This window comes from Eublepharis macularius, chromosome 7, assembly GCF_028583425.1.
Source record: "Eublepharis macularius isolate TG4126 chromosome 7, MPM_Emac_v1.0, whole genome shotgun sequence".
Taxonomy (NCBI): domain Eukaryota; kingdom Metazoa; phylum Chordata; class Lepidosauria; order Squamata; family Eublepharidae; genus Eublepharis; species Eublepharis macularius.
Window position 1 is genome coordinate 75909073 of NC_072796.1, and position 20977 is coordinate 75930049.

The 20977-nt window shown below is 40.9% G+C and overlaps 1 protein-coding gene across 5 annotated transcripts in view; it reads right to left on the reverse strand.

Annotated features, from left to right (window-relative positions):
- ZNF521 (zinc finger protein 521) overlaps positions 1-20977 on the reverse strand; it is a 396855-nt gene that overhangs the window by 206119 nt on the left and 169759 nt on the right. For all 5 annotated transcript variants that reach the window (XM_054985825.1, XM_054985823.1, XM_054985821.1 and 2 more), the window contains one exon: positions 3375-3459. In XM_054985825.1, the coding sequence (XP_054841800.1) occupies positions 3375-3459 (85 nt within the window). The remainder of the gene's footprint in view (positions 1-3374; positions 3460-20977) is intronic.

Sequence of the window (20977 nt, forward strand, 5' to 3'; positions counted from 1 at the left end):
TACCTTCTTTGGAGTCAGATTCTGGTATTTCTTGATCTAGTTTTATTAGCTAAAAATGGGAATTTGATTGCTTCTTTATTAAATGATCAGAGGCAGGTGGAAAGTGGGTGGCAAGTAAACACCCTACGACTCTGACATTCCAGAAGGATCCTGAACCCATACAGAGAAGTGTCACATTTCTTCTTGTCAAATGTTCACATTCTACTGCTGGCTGAATATCTCATTTAAAATACTCAAACATTAAGAAACGAAAAGGGTGGGGGAAGAAAGAGCTGTTTTTATTTTTTTTTGCTGCTCCTAAGAGAATATTTTCAATATAAATTACTGATTAATATCTCCATGTTGTATTCCAAGTGCAACCCACTTCCTCATTCTATAGCTCTGTATAAATGCAGTGATAGCCTCTAACACAACGGCACCCTATGCTAGGTTACCAGTCCCTTGCTGGGGGGTGGGGGTGGATTCCAACCACTGCCTCCACCTCTACTCACCTGGCCAGCAGGAGTGGCGGGGTGGGGAGTGGGAAACTGGCCAACCATGTGCAGCCACCCTGGGAAATGGTCTAGTGCATCATCAGAAAATGACAGCATTTTCAGAGCAACGCAAAAAGACTGGGTTGTGCCCCGAGGTGATTCTCTAAAAATAGTCAGTATCCACCATCCCAATAAGTACCGACTATCCCTCCTCCCTCCTACTACCCCCCCCCATTTCCCAATTTGGCCCCCAGGGAACCCGGCAACCATGTCCTATGTTTTACTGTTACAATGCTGTTCAGGAAATAATGTCATAGGGTAATATTTCTTAAATGTTTTGAGCTCAGCCTTTACCCTCTTCTAAATTTATTTTCTATTCTGCGTCCCCTCCTTCACTCTGCATCAACTAGCTGTTCCACAGATAACTGCTATAAATATGGATTCTGACGTGCAAAGACCTTTGGGCTAGCACACTAGTACAACTTTGGAATTAGAGAAAATGTAACCGAATATCTTCGATTTCTTCTGAAACTATATACAAGGAACTCTTGTCAAATCAGACTGAAATGGGAACAGTCAACTAGCAAATCCAATACGAATTATTGAGTATTTTTTGTTAAGGTGCATTCTTTAACACGCTCAGTTCTCAGTTCAAGTGTTCCATGCCCCAAGAGGCCCTGCCCCACGGTCATAAGGCCACTTAAATCTGGCTGCACAGTACAACCAACTGATGGTTGATCTCAGAGCAGAACCACAAGTGACAAAAGGCACAGATTGGACACTTGTCAGCTTCCCTCAAGTTTTGATGGGAAATGTAGGCATCCTGGTCTCGCAGCTTCGCTCTCTGACTGCTGTCCAATGGACTTTTCAACTGCCACTTGTCCAACATTCCGCCAAGCTGCCTACATGTCCCATCAAAACTTGAGGGAAGCTGACAAGTGTCCAATCTGTGCCTTTTGTCACTTGTGGTTCTGCTCTCAGATTTATCAGACTACTGTGGATAATCTCAGATTGACTCAACTCTATTATTTCTTGACACTACATTTCTCCTTGGTTCCCTCTCTGTTTCTTAAATCTAGACAGTGTATGTATATTTGAGTCAACTTCATCTTGTAGGATTTCTACTCACCTGAGTTACTAACACTATCTATGCTTAGCCCTGCAATGTTCATCTTCCTGCTAATTTATTTAGGATATTTTATGCTCCCTCACCACATATCTAATCTTCCTAATAAAGGTCAGGGTAATCCTCAATTCCATGTAAGGATTCTTTTGGGATTTTTTCCCCTTCATCATGTGGGACTATTATAAGGTAGTAGATGGATCTAGAAAGGATTGGCCCAGTCCTGACTTAACCACACCATATGAAAACTGTGCACAGGTTTGTTACACCTGATCAGCAGCAATCATCCCTGCTACTGTACCACTGTGACTGCCTGGGCCACACTGGTCCCACCCATTAAGAATGATGGCCTATCACAGGCTGCTGATTTTGCGGCATTGTTGAAGGATAGCAAATTGGTTTATTGTTCTATTTGTGATAATTTTCTGCCTTAAGACACCAAAATGACTTGGGCTATCTCTGGTCACCTCATTTTGACAATAACTCACAAAACTGAAACTGAACTAACACACAAACAGTGCAATCCTAAGAGTTACTCAAGTCTAAGTCCATTGATTCCAGTGGGTTTAGACTGGAGGAACTCTGCTTAGGATTGCAGCTTAAGAGTGCATAGGGTTGCAACCTGCATTTTGTAAAACTTAAACTAAATTTAAACTATATACTAAATTAATTGTTCCAAATTTAAGTGAAGAAACCCATAAAAATCAGCTTGCTACAACAAAAGTAGTAGTTCTAGAACAGATCCAAGGAAAGATTTTTTCCATTAAATAGACATGCAGCAACAGAACTGGATGCTATAATAAATGTATTGCAAACCAGTTCCCATAAATAGTTACGGAAATAAACAGTGTGAACAGTGTATAAAAGTATTGACTCTAATGTTTGCTCTTTGCTGAAGAAATTTTTTTCCTTAAAAAGAGACAGTAACAAAAGGCAATATTGTTTTATTAGCGGGCAAAAGATGTGCTTGATAAATTTAATTGGCTTGCAGAGCCCTCAGTGTTATTACTAAGTGGTAACCAAATTAAAAACATTATAGATAACCTTAGGGGAATAAGCAAATAATGGCAAAATATGACAATTCAAAGAAAATGCTTGGTGCTTTTTATGCTACTTCCTAACTTCAGCCGCCTCCTGTATGTATTATAAAAACAAATTATTGTTAAAAAGTGCACAATTGCAAACTCTGGATACTATGAATAGAAAGCTTGAGATTTTTTTCAATTAAATATATTATTTCATTTGAAAGAGACATTCTGGATTGTTTTCCGGCTGTTTAAACACAACATATCTCTCTATTTTTATGGCCATTTGAATTATTTACGTTTCTTAGTGACAAAACTTACCAATTCCAATGTTGGTACCAAGGTGCTTGAGTAGCACTCAGTAGTGTCATTACCATAATAACTTCTGAAATTAAAACCTGTCTAAAACTCTGCGGAAAGCTAACAACCAGTTCATTAACCATTCCTGTTAGTTTGTTTTCAATAATGCAAAAATGATTAGAAGTTTAATTTGTTAATCACCTGTGTTTTGACTGGCAGTAGTATATGATTCTCTGCAGAAGTCTAAACTAGCCCTTGCAGAAAATAAAACATGCTAATGCTTTATTAGGCCTAATAATATTTTTTTTAAAAAAAATATCAATCACACCTGGGTAAATCATTGACGGTTGCACAATTAATTTCTCCTTAACTCTGTTTAATTTTACAGGCAATGATGAATACAGCTAGGAGAACGGTCTGTCTATCATCAACAAGATTTAGTACTTCACTCACCAATCATGTGGTTTGCAACATGAACCTGGATATCCCATTCATTGTAGAAAACCATCTGGCACTTGATGCACTGATATGTCTTCTTCTAAAGGGAAAAAAAGTTGAAAATGTTAATTTAGCAAACTGTACAATTTCAACTCAAAATACTTACGTGAAAAACTAGTAAACTAAATATACAGGCATTTGAGATATAATGAGTCATAGTTCGAGTATATTCCTACAAGCGAGCTGCATTTTTCAGACAACCTCTTCCTTGTGGTACCTTCTCTCAAGAATTGTTATATGGCAGTTGACATGACAGGTTGTGGGCTTTTTCTGTGTAGGTCCAGAACTTTGGAATAGCTTGTCATATTAGGTGCAGAGAGCACCTTCACTTTCTTCATTCAGGAAGGTATATAAAACACTTTTATTTTCAGAGGACGTTTGGTAGCGGGTAAGCTGTTTTGGCAGTTGATGGACAGTTATATTTGGCTGCTGATGTACTGTTATATTGTTCTATCTGCTCGCAACTTGTTGATTTAACAAGAAGATAAGGCAAAAAGCTCCTGAAAGTGCTTTCTTCCAGTGTAGTCTGAAAGATGGCCAACTGCCTTGACTTGGCCAATCTGGCCACCTGGATTCATGCCACAGTAACATTCAGACTATAGTAATGCACTCTACATGGGTCTGCACTTGAAATCATCTTGGAGACTCTAGTTGGTACAACATGTCACAGCATGATTATTAACAGGAGCTAGCAAAAACATGAATATGACACCCATTCTGCAGCCACTCTATTGGCTGCTTATCAGGTTCAATTCAAGGTGCTGGCTGTCACATACAAAGCCCTTCACGGCCCTGAACACTCATACGTGCAGGACTGCCTCTCCCCACCATGCTCTGTCACCACCGTTTCACTCATCTGAGCAAGGCCTTCTCCAATTGCCTCCCTGTAAATGGGCAAGATCAATAACTGCCTGTACATATGTATTCTCAGCTGTGGCCCCCAACTTGTGGAATGACTTGCCTGAGGAAGTCAAAAGCTCATATGCTTCTGTCATTCCACAACCTTTGTATCAGTCCCTCAGGTTGGAGCCAGGGGCTGATGCGCTCCCCAGCTTCCTTTCAAGGTAAGCCTCAGGAAAAGCCTCAGTTGATGGAGGAGGGAGGATACAGATTCATCCACAACCGTCTCTCTCCTGCCACACACCTCTTTTTAGCTATATGGGAGAGGTGTGGCTTGTCCTCCCTGGCTCTTCTTGGGTTTGTTGTTTAAAGGAGTCTCCTGGGGTGGGGCAGTCCAACTGCCCCCTGAGCTTGGGCGGGACTTCATGGGGAGTGTGAAACAGGCACCAATGAGCTTCTGGCCTGGGAGTCCCCCCAGTGTCTCTCCCTCCCCCAATGCCTCAAGCAGTGTTGCCAATGTCAGCCCCTTGCTGGGGGCAGAGGACTCCCTACCCACAGACCATGCCTCTACCACTGCTCAGTTGGTGGATAGGGGGAAGAAATAAGGGTAACTTACTGATTGCTGCTGGCCCTTCTGAGCTACATCATGACATTGTCAGCAATGTGATGATGTCAATTCCTGTATGCCCAGATGTCACATCATCATGTTGCCACACAAAGCTCCGATATCTGGGCAAAATACCAGAGTGGTTCCAGAATGGTGGTGACTTATGGCAACCCACCTTTCTCACTGAGACTCAAGTGGATTACATAGTGAGAGATTACTACAGTCAATATCAAGGACATTTCAATAAACAATGCCATAGGGTAAATATATGCAAGTTTACAAAGATATAACATTAGCAAAAAATCAGCTCAAAGTTGAAGAAATGCTGAAACAGCATAAGCAATTCTAGGACTGACATTAGATAACACAGAACTACCCAGTAGTCATACACTTAAAGCAACAGGTAGTATATAAGGCAACATAGCGGTGAAGTACATGGGCCCTAACTCATTAGTGAAGCATCTCTTTGAGACCACCTCCCTAGAATAGAGTCCTCCTATCAGAGTAAAAAGCCCTTTCGAATAATTCAGTTTTGCATCATTTGCGGAAAGCCAGGGGAGTGGAGGCTCTCCTGACCTCCTCAGGCAGGCCGTTCCACAGGGTAGGGACCACCACAAAGAATGCATATGTTCAGGCAGCTGTTGATTTTGCCCATGTGCAGGGTAGCACTTGCAGGAGACCCTGTTCAGATGACCAAAGCTGCTGTGAAGGGACATAGGGAGAGAGGTGGTCCTGCAGGTATGGCAGACTGAGGCAGTGAAGAGCCTTCTATGTGATAGCTAATAGCTTGAACTAAGTTTGGTGACTGACAGGTAGCCAATGGAGTGACTGCAAGATGGGATGATAGTCATGCTCATAGTAACAGCCGAGCCACAACGTTTTGTGACAATATAAGTCTCCAAGTTAACTTAGGTGGGAGACCTAGGTATAGTACATTACAATAGTCAAATCTTGAAATTATCACAGCATGGATCCAGGTGGCCAGTCCGGTTACGTTGCTTTTCAACTTGCTTTTCTAGTAGTTTCTAGTTGTTTTTCTAGCCTCAACTTGTTTTTCTAGCAGTACCTTGCTCAAGTCTTGCAAAATGAAGGCTGAGGTTTTCTTTGGACCTGTGCACTATACTACTGCAAACAGTATGTTGCTGTACAAATTATATTGCTCACATAGTATTGTTTTCTACTTATATAATAGTTGTACAACAGTGCGATCCTAAGAAGTTACTCCAATCTAAGCTTATTGATTTCAATGGGCTTAGACTGGAGTAACTCTGCTTAGGATTGCACTGTAAATCATTCCTCTAAAATCCAAGAGAGATCTCAAAGTAATACCATTTATTCACGATGTTACTTTCAGCTGGCTCCAACTGCTGCAATGGAGAAGGGCACTGCATGGACAACAAAGCAATAAATTTGTGGGCTGTGTTGGCTATTGCCAGCCTTGCATAGATGCTGGTCAAATGGCTGGCAGGCAACATATAACTTCTAGTTCCTTATAGTATGTATCTATGCTGTCGAACATTTAATCTGAAGTCATTTCACTGCTTCTTCCAAAGTGTGTATGTGGAGGTTTTCTGTGAGAGGAAGGAATCTTCCAGCTAATTTGCCTAGCTGAATCCTTTATACCTATGCTATTTAATGGACTTCTGCCTAATACCTAGAATTAAATAATCTGTCAAAGTGGCAAGAGTAATTATAAAACTGCTACTGCACAAGTTATGTTGATTATGTAGGTCTTGCAAATCTTCACAAGTATCATTAAATATATCTAACAACTAGGTTCCGTGATCATCTATAGATTCAAATGAATGAGATACTCCTCTAGGTTTCATTAGGTTTGGATTAAGGCCATCATAAAATAATTATGTTGTTGTGAATAACATATATAGGAATCCTACTTCAATTTTCCTTGAAGTAAAGCTCACTATGATATTGTCCAGGGCTAACACCCAGCCTGGACTCAGCACAAATCATGGCCAGCTTGTTGCCATAGGAACTTGCAAACCTGTTCCCACGTGGCAGAAAGACGTGGCAATTCCCCTGTGGCTCATCTTACTGTCAGGAGAGGAGAAGAAGCCACCAGCACCAAGCCAGAAGGAGATGTGTTGCTCGGGGCCCCGGTTGAGGAATAAGTCTACAGCAGAACTGGCACCTGCAGTGACATCATCAACCCTGAGCCCACTTGCAGGGAGGGCAGGATATAAATCAAATAAATAAATAAACAAATAAATAAACCAACATCTACTTGATAGCAGCACTGGCTTAGTCATCTCCCCAGCCTTCCTTGTTGTTTGGAGAAGGCCAGCAAGAGAGGCAGAGGGATGACCCTGGGGGGACTCAGAGAGTGAGAGCTCAGCCAGGATGGGCACAAGATAGCTGGGGAGGGGCTGGCAGGAGCCCTCTGCCCTATAGAGGTCATCAGCCCCACAGGGATAGATCAAGATGGGTAGCTGTGTTAGTCTGTAGCAGTAGAAAAGAGCAAGAGTCCAGTAGCACCTATAAGATTAACAAAATTTGTGATAGGGTATGAGCTTTTGTGAGTCACAGCTCACTTCTTCAGATACACAAATTTTGTTAGTCTTATAGGTGCTACTGGACTCCTGCCCTTTTGACAACCCCACAGGGGCTGGGGCTGCAGTGGCATGCAGACAGACAGCCAACCAGGGCTCTCCCCACTTTCTTTGCAGGCCAGCCAGGAGGGGCATCTGTGAGATTGTAGAGGAGAGGTGGTAGCAAAAGCCTGAAAAAGGAAGGCTCTAGGGACAGGCAGGAGAGGAAGCTGGGTGTGGCTATGCAGGCTGAGATCACAAATCTGGGGTCAAAGGTGATGCAACCCCTTCCTTTGCCCATTCTGAAGCCTGGGAGTACTCTCTCTAAGAGACCTCCAGGATAGGTGAGGGGCAATAGGAAGAGCCAGAAAGGGAGGAGCCTCACAATATCAACCAAAATGAGCAAAGCCAAGTAACCGCAAACAAGGTAGAGGGTTCAACACAGTCTGAGGAATCTGTAAGTATGCATAAAAATGTAATTTCATAAATGAATCAAATGAAAAAGATCCTTTCCACAAATAAACAGTGGGATGGGGATGGAGCTCAGTGGAGCACCTACTTTGCATGTAGAATGTTCCAGGTTTAATCTCTGGCATTTCCACTTGAAAGGATTAGATAGCAGGTGATGTAAAAGAACTGTCCTTGAGACCCTGGAGAACTGCTGCCAGTCAAGAGTAGAAAATTGCAGCCCAAATAAACCCATGGTCTGTTTCAGTATAATGAAGAAGGAACAGCAAATGATACAAGGAAAGAATTCTTTAGTGTTACGTAACCTCTACGTGTTTCACCTTTGTCGGGGGATCTTCAGAATTCTTTTAGACGTCTATTCTGCATGTGCACTACGTGCAACATTAAAGAATTTTTTCCTTGCACCATTTGCTGTTCCTTCTTCGTTTTGACTTGGTGCCCCCCCCCCACTTTTCCACTGTCTCAGTATAAGGCTGCTCCATGTATTCAGGAAGAGGCCTCCAAGAGAAATGGAATACTGACAGAAGTACAACTTAAAGAAAAAAGAGGGGAATTAAAATTAACTTTTCAAGCTCTTGAGGAAATGTGGAGGATGGAGGATTTTCAAATTAATTTAGTTTCCCTCCTGCAATTTCTCCCAGGCTCCCAGCTTGTTTCTTCTAATGGCAAAGAATATGGCCATGCACTGATCACTAGATTAGCAAAGGGCCACCATCTACAAAACAGAGAAAGATGACTACACACCTGGAGAAAGCTGCATAAAAATAACCCCTCTCCCCCAAAGGGGGGAAATCTCTAAATATCAAGAGATGAGGAGGTTGTTGATACTGCCTGCAAATCTTCAATTTCCACTAGGCTAAGGGCTTTGGGTAAAGGCTTTCTTCTAAGCCCAAAAAGCTAAAATCTCTACAGTGTCAGAAACCTTTCAAAAGCTACAAGATACTTCCTTAAATTTCAAATCTGCAAGATCAGCGAGCAACAGTGCAGTCCCATGCAAGCTTACTCCAGTCTAAGTCTATTGACTTTAGTGGACTCAAAACCAGAATAACTATGCATAGGATTTCAGTTTCTCCTTCTCTTCGAAGTCCAGGCCACAGAAGAAAGTGATACTACTTGAAGTAGGTGGAAGAAGGGTTGGGTTTCAGGAGCAAGAAAGAAGAGAGGAACTATTTGTTTCATTCCTCATTCATGAAAAACTTGTCCATCCTCTACTCTATAAGTATAAATGGATCAGGTCCAGGAATGACAGCCAGCCCATAATTTTCGAAATGGGGGGCTATTGTTTAATCCCCATTTCCACACTGTTAAAATATATTTTGGGCAGCCACACCTCAACCTGAGTGCTTTGCAATGGTTTTGCAGAAGCGCAAACACCCAACTTACTGGGCACTTAAGATTGCTGCTGCGGGCGGGGAGGCGAGATGAAGCATGGCGGCCACCAGGTTGGCTCGCCCGGCATCCCCCGGGCGAGACGGCAGCCAATAGATTTAAATCCCGATCACCCAATCAGCAGCAGCCAGGGGGCGGTGCTTGCTGACGGACCTCGGGGAGGCAGTCTTCCCTCTGGTCCAACAGCTTTGCATTTAAGCAGCTGCTGCCCCGCTCCTTCTCACTTTGATCCTGGCTGCGAAGTCCCACCCACCACTCCCTCTTTTCTTACTGCTTGGTTTTTCTTGTAACAACTTCCCATAGCAGTTGGCCATTGGATTGGATCTCTTTTGGGGGAACCAGGGCCTGCGTGCCCAGGTTCCCCGTTAACGGGGATTCCCATAAGGAATCTTGGAGTAAGTGATGGAAGTGCATGCCCAGCTCAGGGGCTGCCGGAGCACACTCACTTCCAGGTGGCAGGGGAATCATTCAGGGGTGTACACCCACATGATCTCCCCCTTTAATGCAACTCCTTGGTTCCCCCCTCAGCTGGGGTCTGAGGGGGGAGGAGTCATTGGCTGGCAGGTGGGTCAACCGACGTTTTGTGGGATCCGATCACATGATCGTCAATGCTCCTTACATGTTGTTTAAAATAAAGTTGTGGCCTATTTTCACTCCAGCCAAGTGTGTGGTCTGAGTTGTTTTCACCTTGCCACCTCCTTCCTCCCCACCTTTAGCAATAGGCTGCAAGATGGGGGAGGTGTCTGGAGGATGAAAAGGAAAAAGGATTTTCATTCCTTCTGAAAGGTCCTCCAAACCAAAACTAGAGAGTTGTTGTATAGTCCAATATTCATGCCTAATTGGAGACCTCACCAAAGTCCTCCTGTTTGAATCTGAGGGATTCACTGCAACAGTCTGACATAGGTCCTCACATAGCAACTTTTCAAATAATTAGCAGCACAATGTTGGCAGGTAACATTCAGTCACTACTGCAGAGTCCAAAAATATGAAGTTGTTGGTCATTTTAAGTGCAAATCTAAATCTATCAATGTGAATGGACTTAGAAGGTGTAGGATTGCACTGTTTTCCTTTGCAGTAAGTTTCCTGTTTTTTAAATATAATGCATATAAGTATTGAAATGACGTCAACATTTGTCAGTCTTCCATTTATTCTGCTTTGTGAAAGTAATTCTCAGCTCCCAGAGGAACGGACAAAAAAAAATTACTCAAGTTCTGTATGTATCCAGTATCAGAAGCTGAGTTATAGTTTAGCAATGTGAACAATGTGTATGTTGCAATTAGGTGTGTGGGGCGGGGGGGGGGAGTGATGGTGCTCACTGGTGTTCTTTCCTTCAAGTGTGGCACTTCGCTCAGTTGGGTGTGACAATGTCACTTCCACAAGTGATGTTATTGTGCTGACTGCAGGAGTGCTCCCATGCTTTGCACGGGGCCAATTCATTAAGAAGAGGTCTGTTTGGGGCTGAAATCATCCTTGCACAAAGTGTGGGAGCACTACCATGGTCAGAGTGATGATGTCACTTCTGGAAGCAACGTCATCATGCCCGACTGGGAACACACATCTTGCTTATTTAACTGGGTTTCCCACCAGGCGGTTGATCACCGGGCATCTTGCCCCCCAACTGGCATGCACAGGAGCAAAACACTAGGAATTTGCCCACCACTGACAGTCACATGGGAACCCTAGCAGCAAAATAAATGTTGGCATTTATCATTAATTCTTAAGATTATAAGTATCCCAAATAGAAATGTTTAGAAATTACATTTACCAAGAGATCTCAAATATCCCCATTGTAATTGTTTGTCAGTGAAGTGCATTTACCATGCCAGACATGTAAATGTTAAAAATAAGGCTCATAGGATTGCCTGGCATGGAAACTGGTGGGTGATGGGGGATATGGGGACTTACACTGGGGATGCACAATTGGTATCCCACACATGATAATGCAGCTTTCAATGTCTCCCAGAAGTAACTCATTGTTTGAGGTTGATGCTCTAACATTTGCCTCAAACTCTATGGTTCAGAGTTTGTGAGAAAGCTAGAGCATCACCTGATATGAAGAAATCACTTCTGTGTCATGCTGGAAGATATATCATCATGTCACGGATGCCAATTGACACCCCCCCCCATTTTACCCACCATTTTCCTCATGCCACCCAGCTGAGCAGCAGCCGGTTGCAGTGATGGAGTTAGGACATCTCCTGCAACAAAAGGAAATGTGGCAACATAAACATTCCTGAAACACACATATTTCTGAAATTTCCCAGTGAAATTTAAAGAATTTTCAATAAATCTCAAGTTTCATCGGCTTTCAGACATTACCATGACATATATTCATTATTTTATTTAAAACATTTATTAGCTACTTTTCTACCTTATCGCATTAATAAGGCAGTATGCATATTCCAAACGTTTTCAGTTGCATACTTGCAAGCTTATGAGAATTTTAACATTAATCAATGTCATGAAGAAAGAGTAGTCTGATCTAGGTTGCCCTTTTCTGACCGTAATGTTTGTCTTCTCCTGTGTGTTTGCAATAAAAGGTGTCTGAATCATGATTGTAACAGATGCTTACATGTTTTCTCAAACTCAAACAAAGGTTTTTGAAAACTCAGCTACAGATTTACCTAAAGCTCTGACAGTGTTTGTGGGGGTTAATTTCTACAAAACTGTTTACATTAATAAAAAGTGAACAATTCTTAATAGTTCATATTTTGTGCTCTTTTTCATTTGTAACTATTTTTCACATTTTATAGAAAAGAAAAAAGATTTATATAATTTAAATCAGAACGAAAATATTGGCTGCGGTTAAAGATGGCAGTGTTTAAATCACTGGAGCAGATGGAACAAGTTGAGATTAATTTAAATTCCGTTGCTTTAATACTGTATATTTATTTTATATTTTAAGCTACTTTGAATGAAGCAACACTTACAATATACAGTTTAAAATAATAAAATTAATCATTTAACGGTATGTTAAAACTAACTTTAGCTGAATATTTAGCCTTAAATTAAAAATAAAAAAGGCTCAGCAAATATAAAAAATTTAATTTTACAACCCAAAAGTTCCAGTTATTTCCACTCTTTAACAGTGATTGTAGGAACATGTCAATTTTAGGACAACTATATTTAAGATAGGGTCCCAAAATGCAGCACTCTGTAAAGGAAAACATAAGAATCCTTTACTAAGATCATATCTACACAAGGCCTTAAGATTTAGTACGCTCAGCTCCTTAAAAGATGTTTTTTTGATGCTGACACACAGACCAACATAGATTGCATAAATAACAATCGCTCTCCTTTTTGTAACATTATTTCCCTTTAGAACTAGTTAGGAAATATTTCTTGCTCCCAGATGACCAGCATTATATATGGTTTATTAGCATACCCCTAGCATTATTCCTGATATGCGACTTTATTGAAAAACAACAAAACATAAACTTAATGGCTGGTGTTTTCTCTTGTTAGAACTGTAAAACATAGTGCATGTCGACAATTGTCAACAAAAATTATGACAGATGAATACAATGACACAACATATAAGGATTTTTCCCTTTATTTGAAACTTAATGATAAAGATGGGGGGGGGGGTGTTCACTTGACAAAAACAACCCCCCCTCCAGCATTTACTTGTCTCTTCAGAAAGGTCTGCCATATTTGTAGATCAACACAGACGTTTTGTTTTATCATAAAAGGAGAAACTGCTTTTGTCACTGTTGCTAGATCAAACACTAGTTCTTTTTAGACTCCAAAGGGCTTCTAAAATGTTACCATCAACCTCTATTAAATCAGCAATACATTTAACTAGTCTTGTGTCAATGAACCCAGATTTTAAAATGATCAAAAATGCTGTCACATTCACATCCTTGAGAAACAAACACAGCTTCCTTATTTCTGTCATTTTTTTCCTTTTTAATAAATACAAAAGGATTAACTTTTTCTGAAGTCAGTAGTACACTCACACCCTCATTTTAATGCATGGCATATCAGTCTCTAACCAAAGCAGACATCTCTTACTACCACCATAGCTTTAAATTATTTCTACAAGCTGTTTCTATAGGAAGATACTATCCAGGACAAAATAGAAAGAAATCTCTGTAGCAAAGACCTTACAATGTAAAGCTGCATAAAGGAAAGGCAGAAAAATGATCATAGAGTGCTACATCTCTACCCAATAAACATGACACAGGCTCAGGTCAGAAGCTGTACAATGTAGGCACTGTCTCATACAAGGAGGAGAAACTGAGTAGGTTGCCTGGTTACACCAGCAACTACATTTAGAGAAGAACAGACTGGAAGAGAAGAATCACCTCCAAACCTGAACTTGAAGCCCGCAGCCCAGGTCTATCAAGTTCTGAGCCAGAGTCTCCTGAAGGCTTGCTACCACTACCCCCACCAAATGCCTAGGGGCCACAGTTTCTTGTTTAGAGAATGCTTTGCTAAATGTCTAATTGGTTTAATGGGAGCCATAGAAAAAACTTGACAAAAATAAGAACACCCTTGGTCAACTGTGACTGATATCACATGGACAAAGGCTCAGGGCCAGAATGTAGAGTAAAGCAAGGCCACGGAAATACTAGGCAGTGTCCATCAAAAACAAGGAGACAGTACTGATATGGAAGTGACAAACTGTTCTTTGTAAAGCTGATGGCTTGCTGGAGATGGTTAGTTGATGTCATTAGATTTTTTTCTCTGAAGGGTAAATCTGTACACTGCAGAGTCCTGGAAAAGTGTTTGGAAGAAGGGGAGAAGTTTGTATTTTGAATTGAGAGAGTATCCGACAGAGGGCTTATGAATTAGCAAGTAAAACATTATTTGTGAAAAAGAGCTCCCTCTAAGAATGAGATGTGGGGTTAGTAGCAATCCCTGCTATAGGAGTGACTATATGCTTCCAATATGATCTGCATCTATAGTTTGTACATACAATAAACATTTTAAAAACACCATTATAATTTGGTGTTATCCCACTCAAAATCTGTATCACTGTCCTTGTAATCTTCTGCTACTTAGGGAAATGGAAAATGCTGATATTATGATACCTGAGTATTATAAACAAGTAATTATGATTATTTAAGGTTTAATCTTTCACTCTAAATTTCCCACACAATTTAGTTTTGTGTTTGCACTGACCATAATACCATTATTTCCATAAACTACCCTATAGGGTTTTATCATTTACTAGTACTGCAGTGACACAAAAAATTACTTGAATTTTAGAAAGATAATGACTATTTAAAAGAATGAGATACTGTTGCACTATTTTCTGATTTCTGTAATCAAGTTATTGCATTTCTTGTATGTCATCATGATACTGTTAACTTCTACTGTTCTTCCTGTATTGTAATCTGCCTTGAGACTCAGATAAAATGTGGGCTATAAATTAAGTAAATAACATTAAATAAACATGTCAAATATTCATTTGTGGGTGTAGAAGTTAATTTACATGGGCTCAAGATTATGGTGGTGGGAATCTATACCCCAAATGAAGATAAAACCAAGTTTTATAAAAGACTCATGGAGAGTGTAATAGATTTACCATATGAAAGCTGGTGTTTGATGGGGGATTTGAATGGAGTGATTTCCCCACAAATGGATAGGAGTTCTGAGAAAAATATTAAAATGCTCCAGAGTAAACTATCCAAGAATTTTTTTTTTTTTGGATTTGTTGGATAATTCGAGATTGGTTGTTTTATGGAGACAGAAAAATGGTAACTCAAGAAAATAGACATATTTTCCAGAAAGATATAGATCTTTTTTTCAAGAATAGATATGATTTTGACATCGAGAGATTTAGCTACTAAGATCTCAAAAGTAGAGATTTTACCAGACTTTTCAGACCACAGCCCTATGACTATGATTAATAAAGGAAAAGCTAGTACCTTTAGATGGAGATTAAATCAAATCTTGTTACAAAATGAAACAATTGTTAAAGACTGTAAAAGGAAACTAAAAGCATCTTTTGAAAATAATTTAAACAAGAGCATGGATTTGACAGTGGTTGGTGCAAGTACAGCTTTTATTAATGGTTATTTAAAACAACACAATACCCAACTTAAGAGAAACTTAAGAGAAAGAATCAGGAGAAAATAAAATATTTTGGATGAGATAAAAAGAATTAAAGAAATCTCCAAGTAATATAAATACTTCTCAACAATTTAAGATTTCACAGCAACAGTTATCTATGTTAACAGTAAGAGAAATGGAAATAAAATTGAACTATGTAAAACAAAGAATTTTTGAATCTGCAAATAAACCAAGTAAACTGTTGGTTTATAAACTGCGAAAGGAAAAAGAAAAGAAAATGATATGAAAATACAAGAGGGAGACATTGTACTAATGGATACAGTGGCTATACAAAAAGCATTTCACCAGTGTTATTCCAATTAATATAAAGTTGTGATATACCAATGGAAAAAATAGATGAATATATTAGAAAACAAAGTTTACCCAGGATTACAGAACAACAAAGACAAATTATGAATGGACCTATAACAATAAGGGAAGTAGTGGAAGCCATAAAAAATATTAAAACAGGAAAGGTCCCCAGACCAAATGGCCTCCCAGTTACTTACTTCAAGTGCTTTCAGGATGAACTCCACAACCTTTACAAAATATGATGAATTCTATTCTACAGGGTGGAAAGATGTCAGAGACATGAAAAGAGGATAATATAATATTAATACCAAAAGACGGACAAGACTTGACATCGACAAAAAATTAAAAGACCTATATCATTATCGAATAATGATTACAAGTTGTTTACAATGACATTAACTGGAAGACTTAGAACAATTATTCAGGATTTTATTCATGAAGATCAAAGTGGATTTTACCTAAAAGGTAGTTGAAGCATAAATGTGAGACTTATATTAGATATTTTGGAATATTTGGGAAAACATAATAAATCCTGTTTTAATGTTTGGACTGTTCACCACCTTGGGGACCCTAAATTGCATGGAAAGGCAGCATAGAAATGATTTAAATAAATTAAAATATATACAGTATGTATTATCTCTTTTCTGCATTTATTTAACATATATATAATATTTTGCTTTATTTCAAATTTCTGTAATATTAGTCTGATTGCATTGATGATGTAATCAATATGATGTCACATCATATTGATTGCATTTACTTTAGGGATGCCAGACTCTCACCCCGCACCCCCACACCCCGCCCCCGCTTACCTGGCCAGCAAGGGGAAGCATACCTTCCATGCGCACTCCTCTGCGGTGCTGGGCGCTCCCGTGAGTTGCAGCCACCTGGATTGGGCCCATTTTGGCCTGGATAAGGCCCAGATTGGCAGTTTGCGCAGGTGTGCTCCTGCCCTCCACAGCAGCCCAAAATGCGCCTCTTTCGGCCCAGATCGGGCTCGTTTCAGGCCTGTTTTGGCAAGGATCGGGCCCATTTTGAGCTACTGTGGAGCACAGGAGTGCTTCTGCGCTCTGTAGTGGCCCCAAATGGGCCTGTTTTTGCCTAGATTGGGCCCATTTTGGGCCACTGCAGAGCACAGGAGCGCTCCCCCGCTCCGCAGTGGCTCGAAACGAGCCCAATCCGCACCAAAAATGGGCCTGAAACGAGCCTGATCTCAGCTGAAATGGGTGCGTTTTGGGGTGCTGTGGAGGGCAGGAGCACTTCTGCGCTTCTCCGTAGTGTCCCCAATTCGGGCCCCTGTGGAGCATGGGCATGCTCCCAGGGGGCCGTGTGATGACATCACTTCCTGGACGCACCCCCCACCCCCACAGATAAGTGCCAGGCCCCAATCTCCCACTGGGAGGTTGAGGGGGCCTGGCAACCCTAATTGACTTACACTGTGCAAACTGCCTCAAGTCTCCATGAGAAAGGTGTACTATAAATAAACAAAAAACTTGAACCAACAAACATGTTGACTTCATGAGTCTGCTAATTAGTAGAGAGACTTATATTCAGTTCACACAGCAGCCAACTATATTTCTGGCCTGAAAAATCATGTTATGTGTGAAGCGAGTCCAGTGGCACTGGATATAAAGACTTAAATCTGCTACCTTCCTTCAGTCTGGCCAATTTCTTAATGAGGGAGACCATTAGCTCTTAACTCTGCACTAGAGTACTACAACCGGCATATAGCCTTCTCCTTTGGTAATAATAATATTCAATTAATATACTGCCCTTCAGGACAACTTAACACCCACTCAGAGCGGTTTACAAAGTGTGTTGTTATTGTTCTCACGACAAACACCCTGTGAGATGGTCATAGATCCAGAGGAGTTAGCCGTGTTAGTCTGTAGTAGCAAAATTGAAGAGTCCAGTAGCACCTTTAAGACTAACCAACGTTACTGTAGCATAACCTTTCAAGAATCACAGTTCTCTTTGTCAGATATGTCAGTTCTCTTCGTATCTGACAAAGAGAACTGTGATTCTCGAAAGCTTATGTTACAGTAAAGTTGGTTAGTTTTAAAGGTGCTACTGGACTCTTTTCAATTTTCCTGTGAGATGGGTGGGGCTGAGCAGGACCGGATCTAGGGTTGCCGGTGCCCAGCGCCGTGATGTCATCACGCAGGGGCGGGAGGTTTGCCACTTGTGTGGCAAGCTGTCTGCCCCAGCGCACGGTGCACCACGGAGCTGGCAGTGGTGGCGCGGACATGTGCTGGGGTGGCTGGCTTGCCGCGTAGGTGGCTGAGCGCAGGGCTAGGAGGTCCTGCATGCACGGCAAGCCAGCCGCCCTATCGGCAGGGCAGGTGAGGGCCTCCCAACCCTGCGCTCAGCCTCCTGCGCAGCAAGCCATGGCGCACTCCTGGCGGCTGGCAGCCCCACCCAGTGCCCCACTTTGGCAGTTCCAGGGGCAGGCCACTACCCTGCCCCCCTCGATCCGTCCCTGGGGCTGAGAGAGCTCTGAGAGAACTTTGACTGACCCAAGGTCACCCAGCTGGCTTCAAATGGAGGAGTGGGGAATCAAACCTGGCTCTCCGGATTAGAGTACTGCTGCTTTTAACCACTATACCAAACCACTACTGGCCAATCCTTGGCCAAGTAACTAGCAAACACACACACACACGCACACACCTCTTTAGAAGAATCTGAGAAATCTTTACTGAAAATTCGATCTGTTTCATTTGTATCCCACCTTATTCCAGCCAAAATTACTAATTTCTGAGCACCAAGCCTAACTAACCATGCTTCACCTCCCACTGAAACAAACAGAACTTTAAAATTTTTACTCTGGCACAATTGTACCACATCTGTACAAAACAAATTACATATGTTATCTCCTTCGTGTCAGATTAACTTTATACTTAATTTCACAAATCTTTAGTTTTTAAAAAGTTCCTGCTCTGCTTTCAGAGTCTGATATTTAGAGACAAAATATTTATTCTTCCTGATCAAATTTTTACTAATCTATTGTGTCTTCAATATGAAAAGTTATAATTTCTTTTCTTTCTTAAAAAAACCCCAGCCTTTTATGGTGTTAAGTACTTGCACTACAGATTAATCTTTTGTGCTGTACCATTTCCAAGGCTTTTGAAAATCCAGGAAAATTATGTATGTAGCTTCTTCTCTCAGTGCTTGTGGATATACTTATCAAAATGTTCAACCAACATTTCTGAGCATGATCTCACTTTAAAGAAATTGTGCCCTTTATCTTTCATTAGATCTTAACATGCTAGGTGTTCCTCTATTAAATGTCTGATTAGCCTCTCTAGCATCTTTTCCAACTGTTTAAACCAAGCTTGCAAACATATAATTTTCTGGATAATCCTTATGTTCTACCTAAATGCCTGCTTGAACAATAGACTTCCCTTAGCCTAGCAACACCTCTTCAGTTTCCAAAGCAGCAAATCAGCAAACATACTTAGGCATTTCCTTCTTACTAGCATGCCAATCCTAGCTAGATATACAGTGCTGTGACAGAGTACCCGATGGTTTGTGCCAGTGAAATCCTGAATAAGGAATGTGGGGCAATGTTAACTTCCTTGGAATATACAGCAGTCACATTAGGATCCCATTCGGAAAGGTAACAAGAACATTTTAATAACGCAGGTTCATAATGAGAGCTGGCTTTGCGGTAGCTGAAACATCCATACAAAAGCACAGTATAGATAAGTCTTCCCAGTCCTGCTTCACTAGGCACCACCTCACCTCACTTTTTTCAACCATGTAATTATTACATCCAGGAAGAAGATTCACAAAAATGTTCAGCAGCTGCAAAAGATCAAACCATTCTGTGATTTCTGGGAGGAGGAAGAGAGGTATTTACATGAGCAGTCATTCAATCTGATGCCCATTCATGATGCTGTTGTCCCAGACCACCCGTGTGACCAACCCAGAAAGTATATGTGAAAAAAGAAAAAAATAACATTCACAACTGTTGTTTTCATTTCCCCGCAGGGAACTCCTGCACACCTTTTGTGCCCAGAAAATGAAACAGGCAAACATTCCTTTTAATTCCATGTTGACCTTGTAATAATGGCTTTCTTTGCTCACTGGTTGTTAGAACAAAATGCACTGTTGTGATACCCAAAAACCAACTGAACAACTGCACTGCCACTGTATTAAGCTCCAAGGATCATCAAGTGGCAGAAGGCTTGGGGAATAAATCATTGTATTAATTTAGTATTCATGGACTTTATCTTTCGATTACATGGGATCTGTTTAATAATTGTCAGCTTAAAAAACAGCTCTCTTTTTGGAAACTTCATCATAAATTCTTATTATATAGCTGCAAACCAAAATGCTACAAACTGTCTGTGTAGATTCTTTGGCATGCCTTCTTCATTAACCTCTTTTGCCTTATCTCCAGTTTCCCACAATGGTAAAATAAAGTAGTCACTTGGGAACAACATTTTAATTTGACTTAGACTGAGATAAAGAGCAAGCTCTCTGCAGTTACTAACCCCTCTTTTGTACCTTCTAGTCAAATCAGAGTTGAGCCCAAACATTTTCTTGATCATAGCACTTACTATGGAAAAGTCACATCATTTTTTATTGCTTACAAATGCACAAACCATACAACTTTGCATCATGTTTGGTTGTCTCTGATCTGTCCAAATCAATAGGGAACGAATGGCGATTGGCAAGTCGTGCCAAGTGACGTGATGTAAGTAAGGTAATTAATATGATTCAGAATTGGACTTCAATAAGGACCGAAATTAATCACAGTATATACTGGGTCCAAGCCAGCAGCAATGTGACCCACTGTGGCCCACTCTAACTAATACTAGATCTCAAGGCCTCCTGCAGAACTTTATCTTAGAATAACAGTTTGGGATTTCCCATAACTAAAAATACTGATAGATCAAGATGGGTAGCCATGTTAATCTGTCTGTAACGGTAGAAAAGAGCAAGAGTCCAGTAGCACCTATAAGACTAACAAAATTTGTGGTAGGATATGAGCTTTTGTGAGTCACAGCTCACCTCTTCAGATACAGCTAGAATGTGAGTTCATTTGACCTTATATCTTGAATAGTGGAGTGATTTCAGATGCCGAATGACAAAGCAGGTAAATGTCAATAGCTGGAGAATGACAATAGCATTATTGGATTAGGGGCAGAGGGGTAGTAGGTATGGAGAAATCAGCATTGGTAACAAGACAGGAAGCCTAGGTCTCGATTCAATCCAGATGGATGCATTGTCTTTGTTATCAGTTGCAATTCAGCAGTCTCTCTAAACTCCCTTTGAAATTCCTCTGCAAGATAACTGCTACTTTTGGGTCAGCAACGGAATGTCCTGGAATG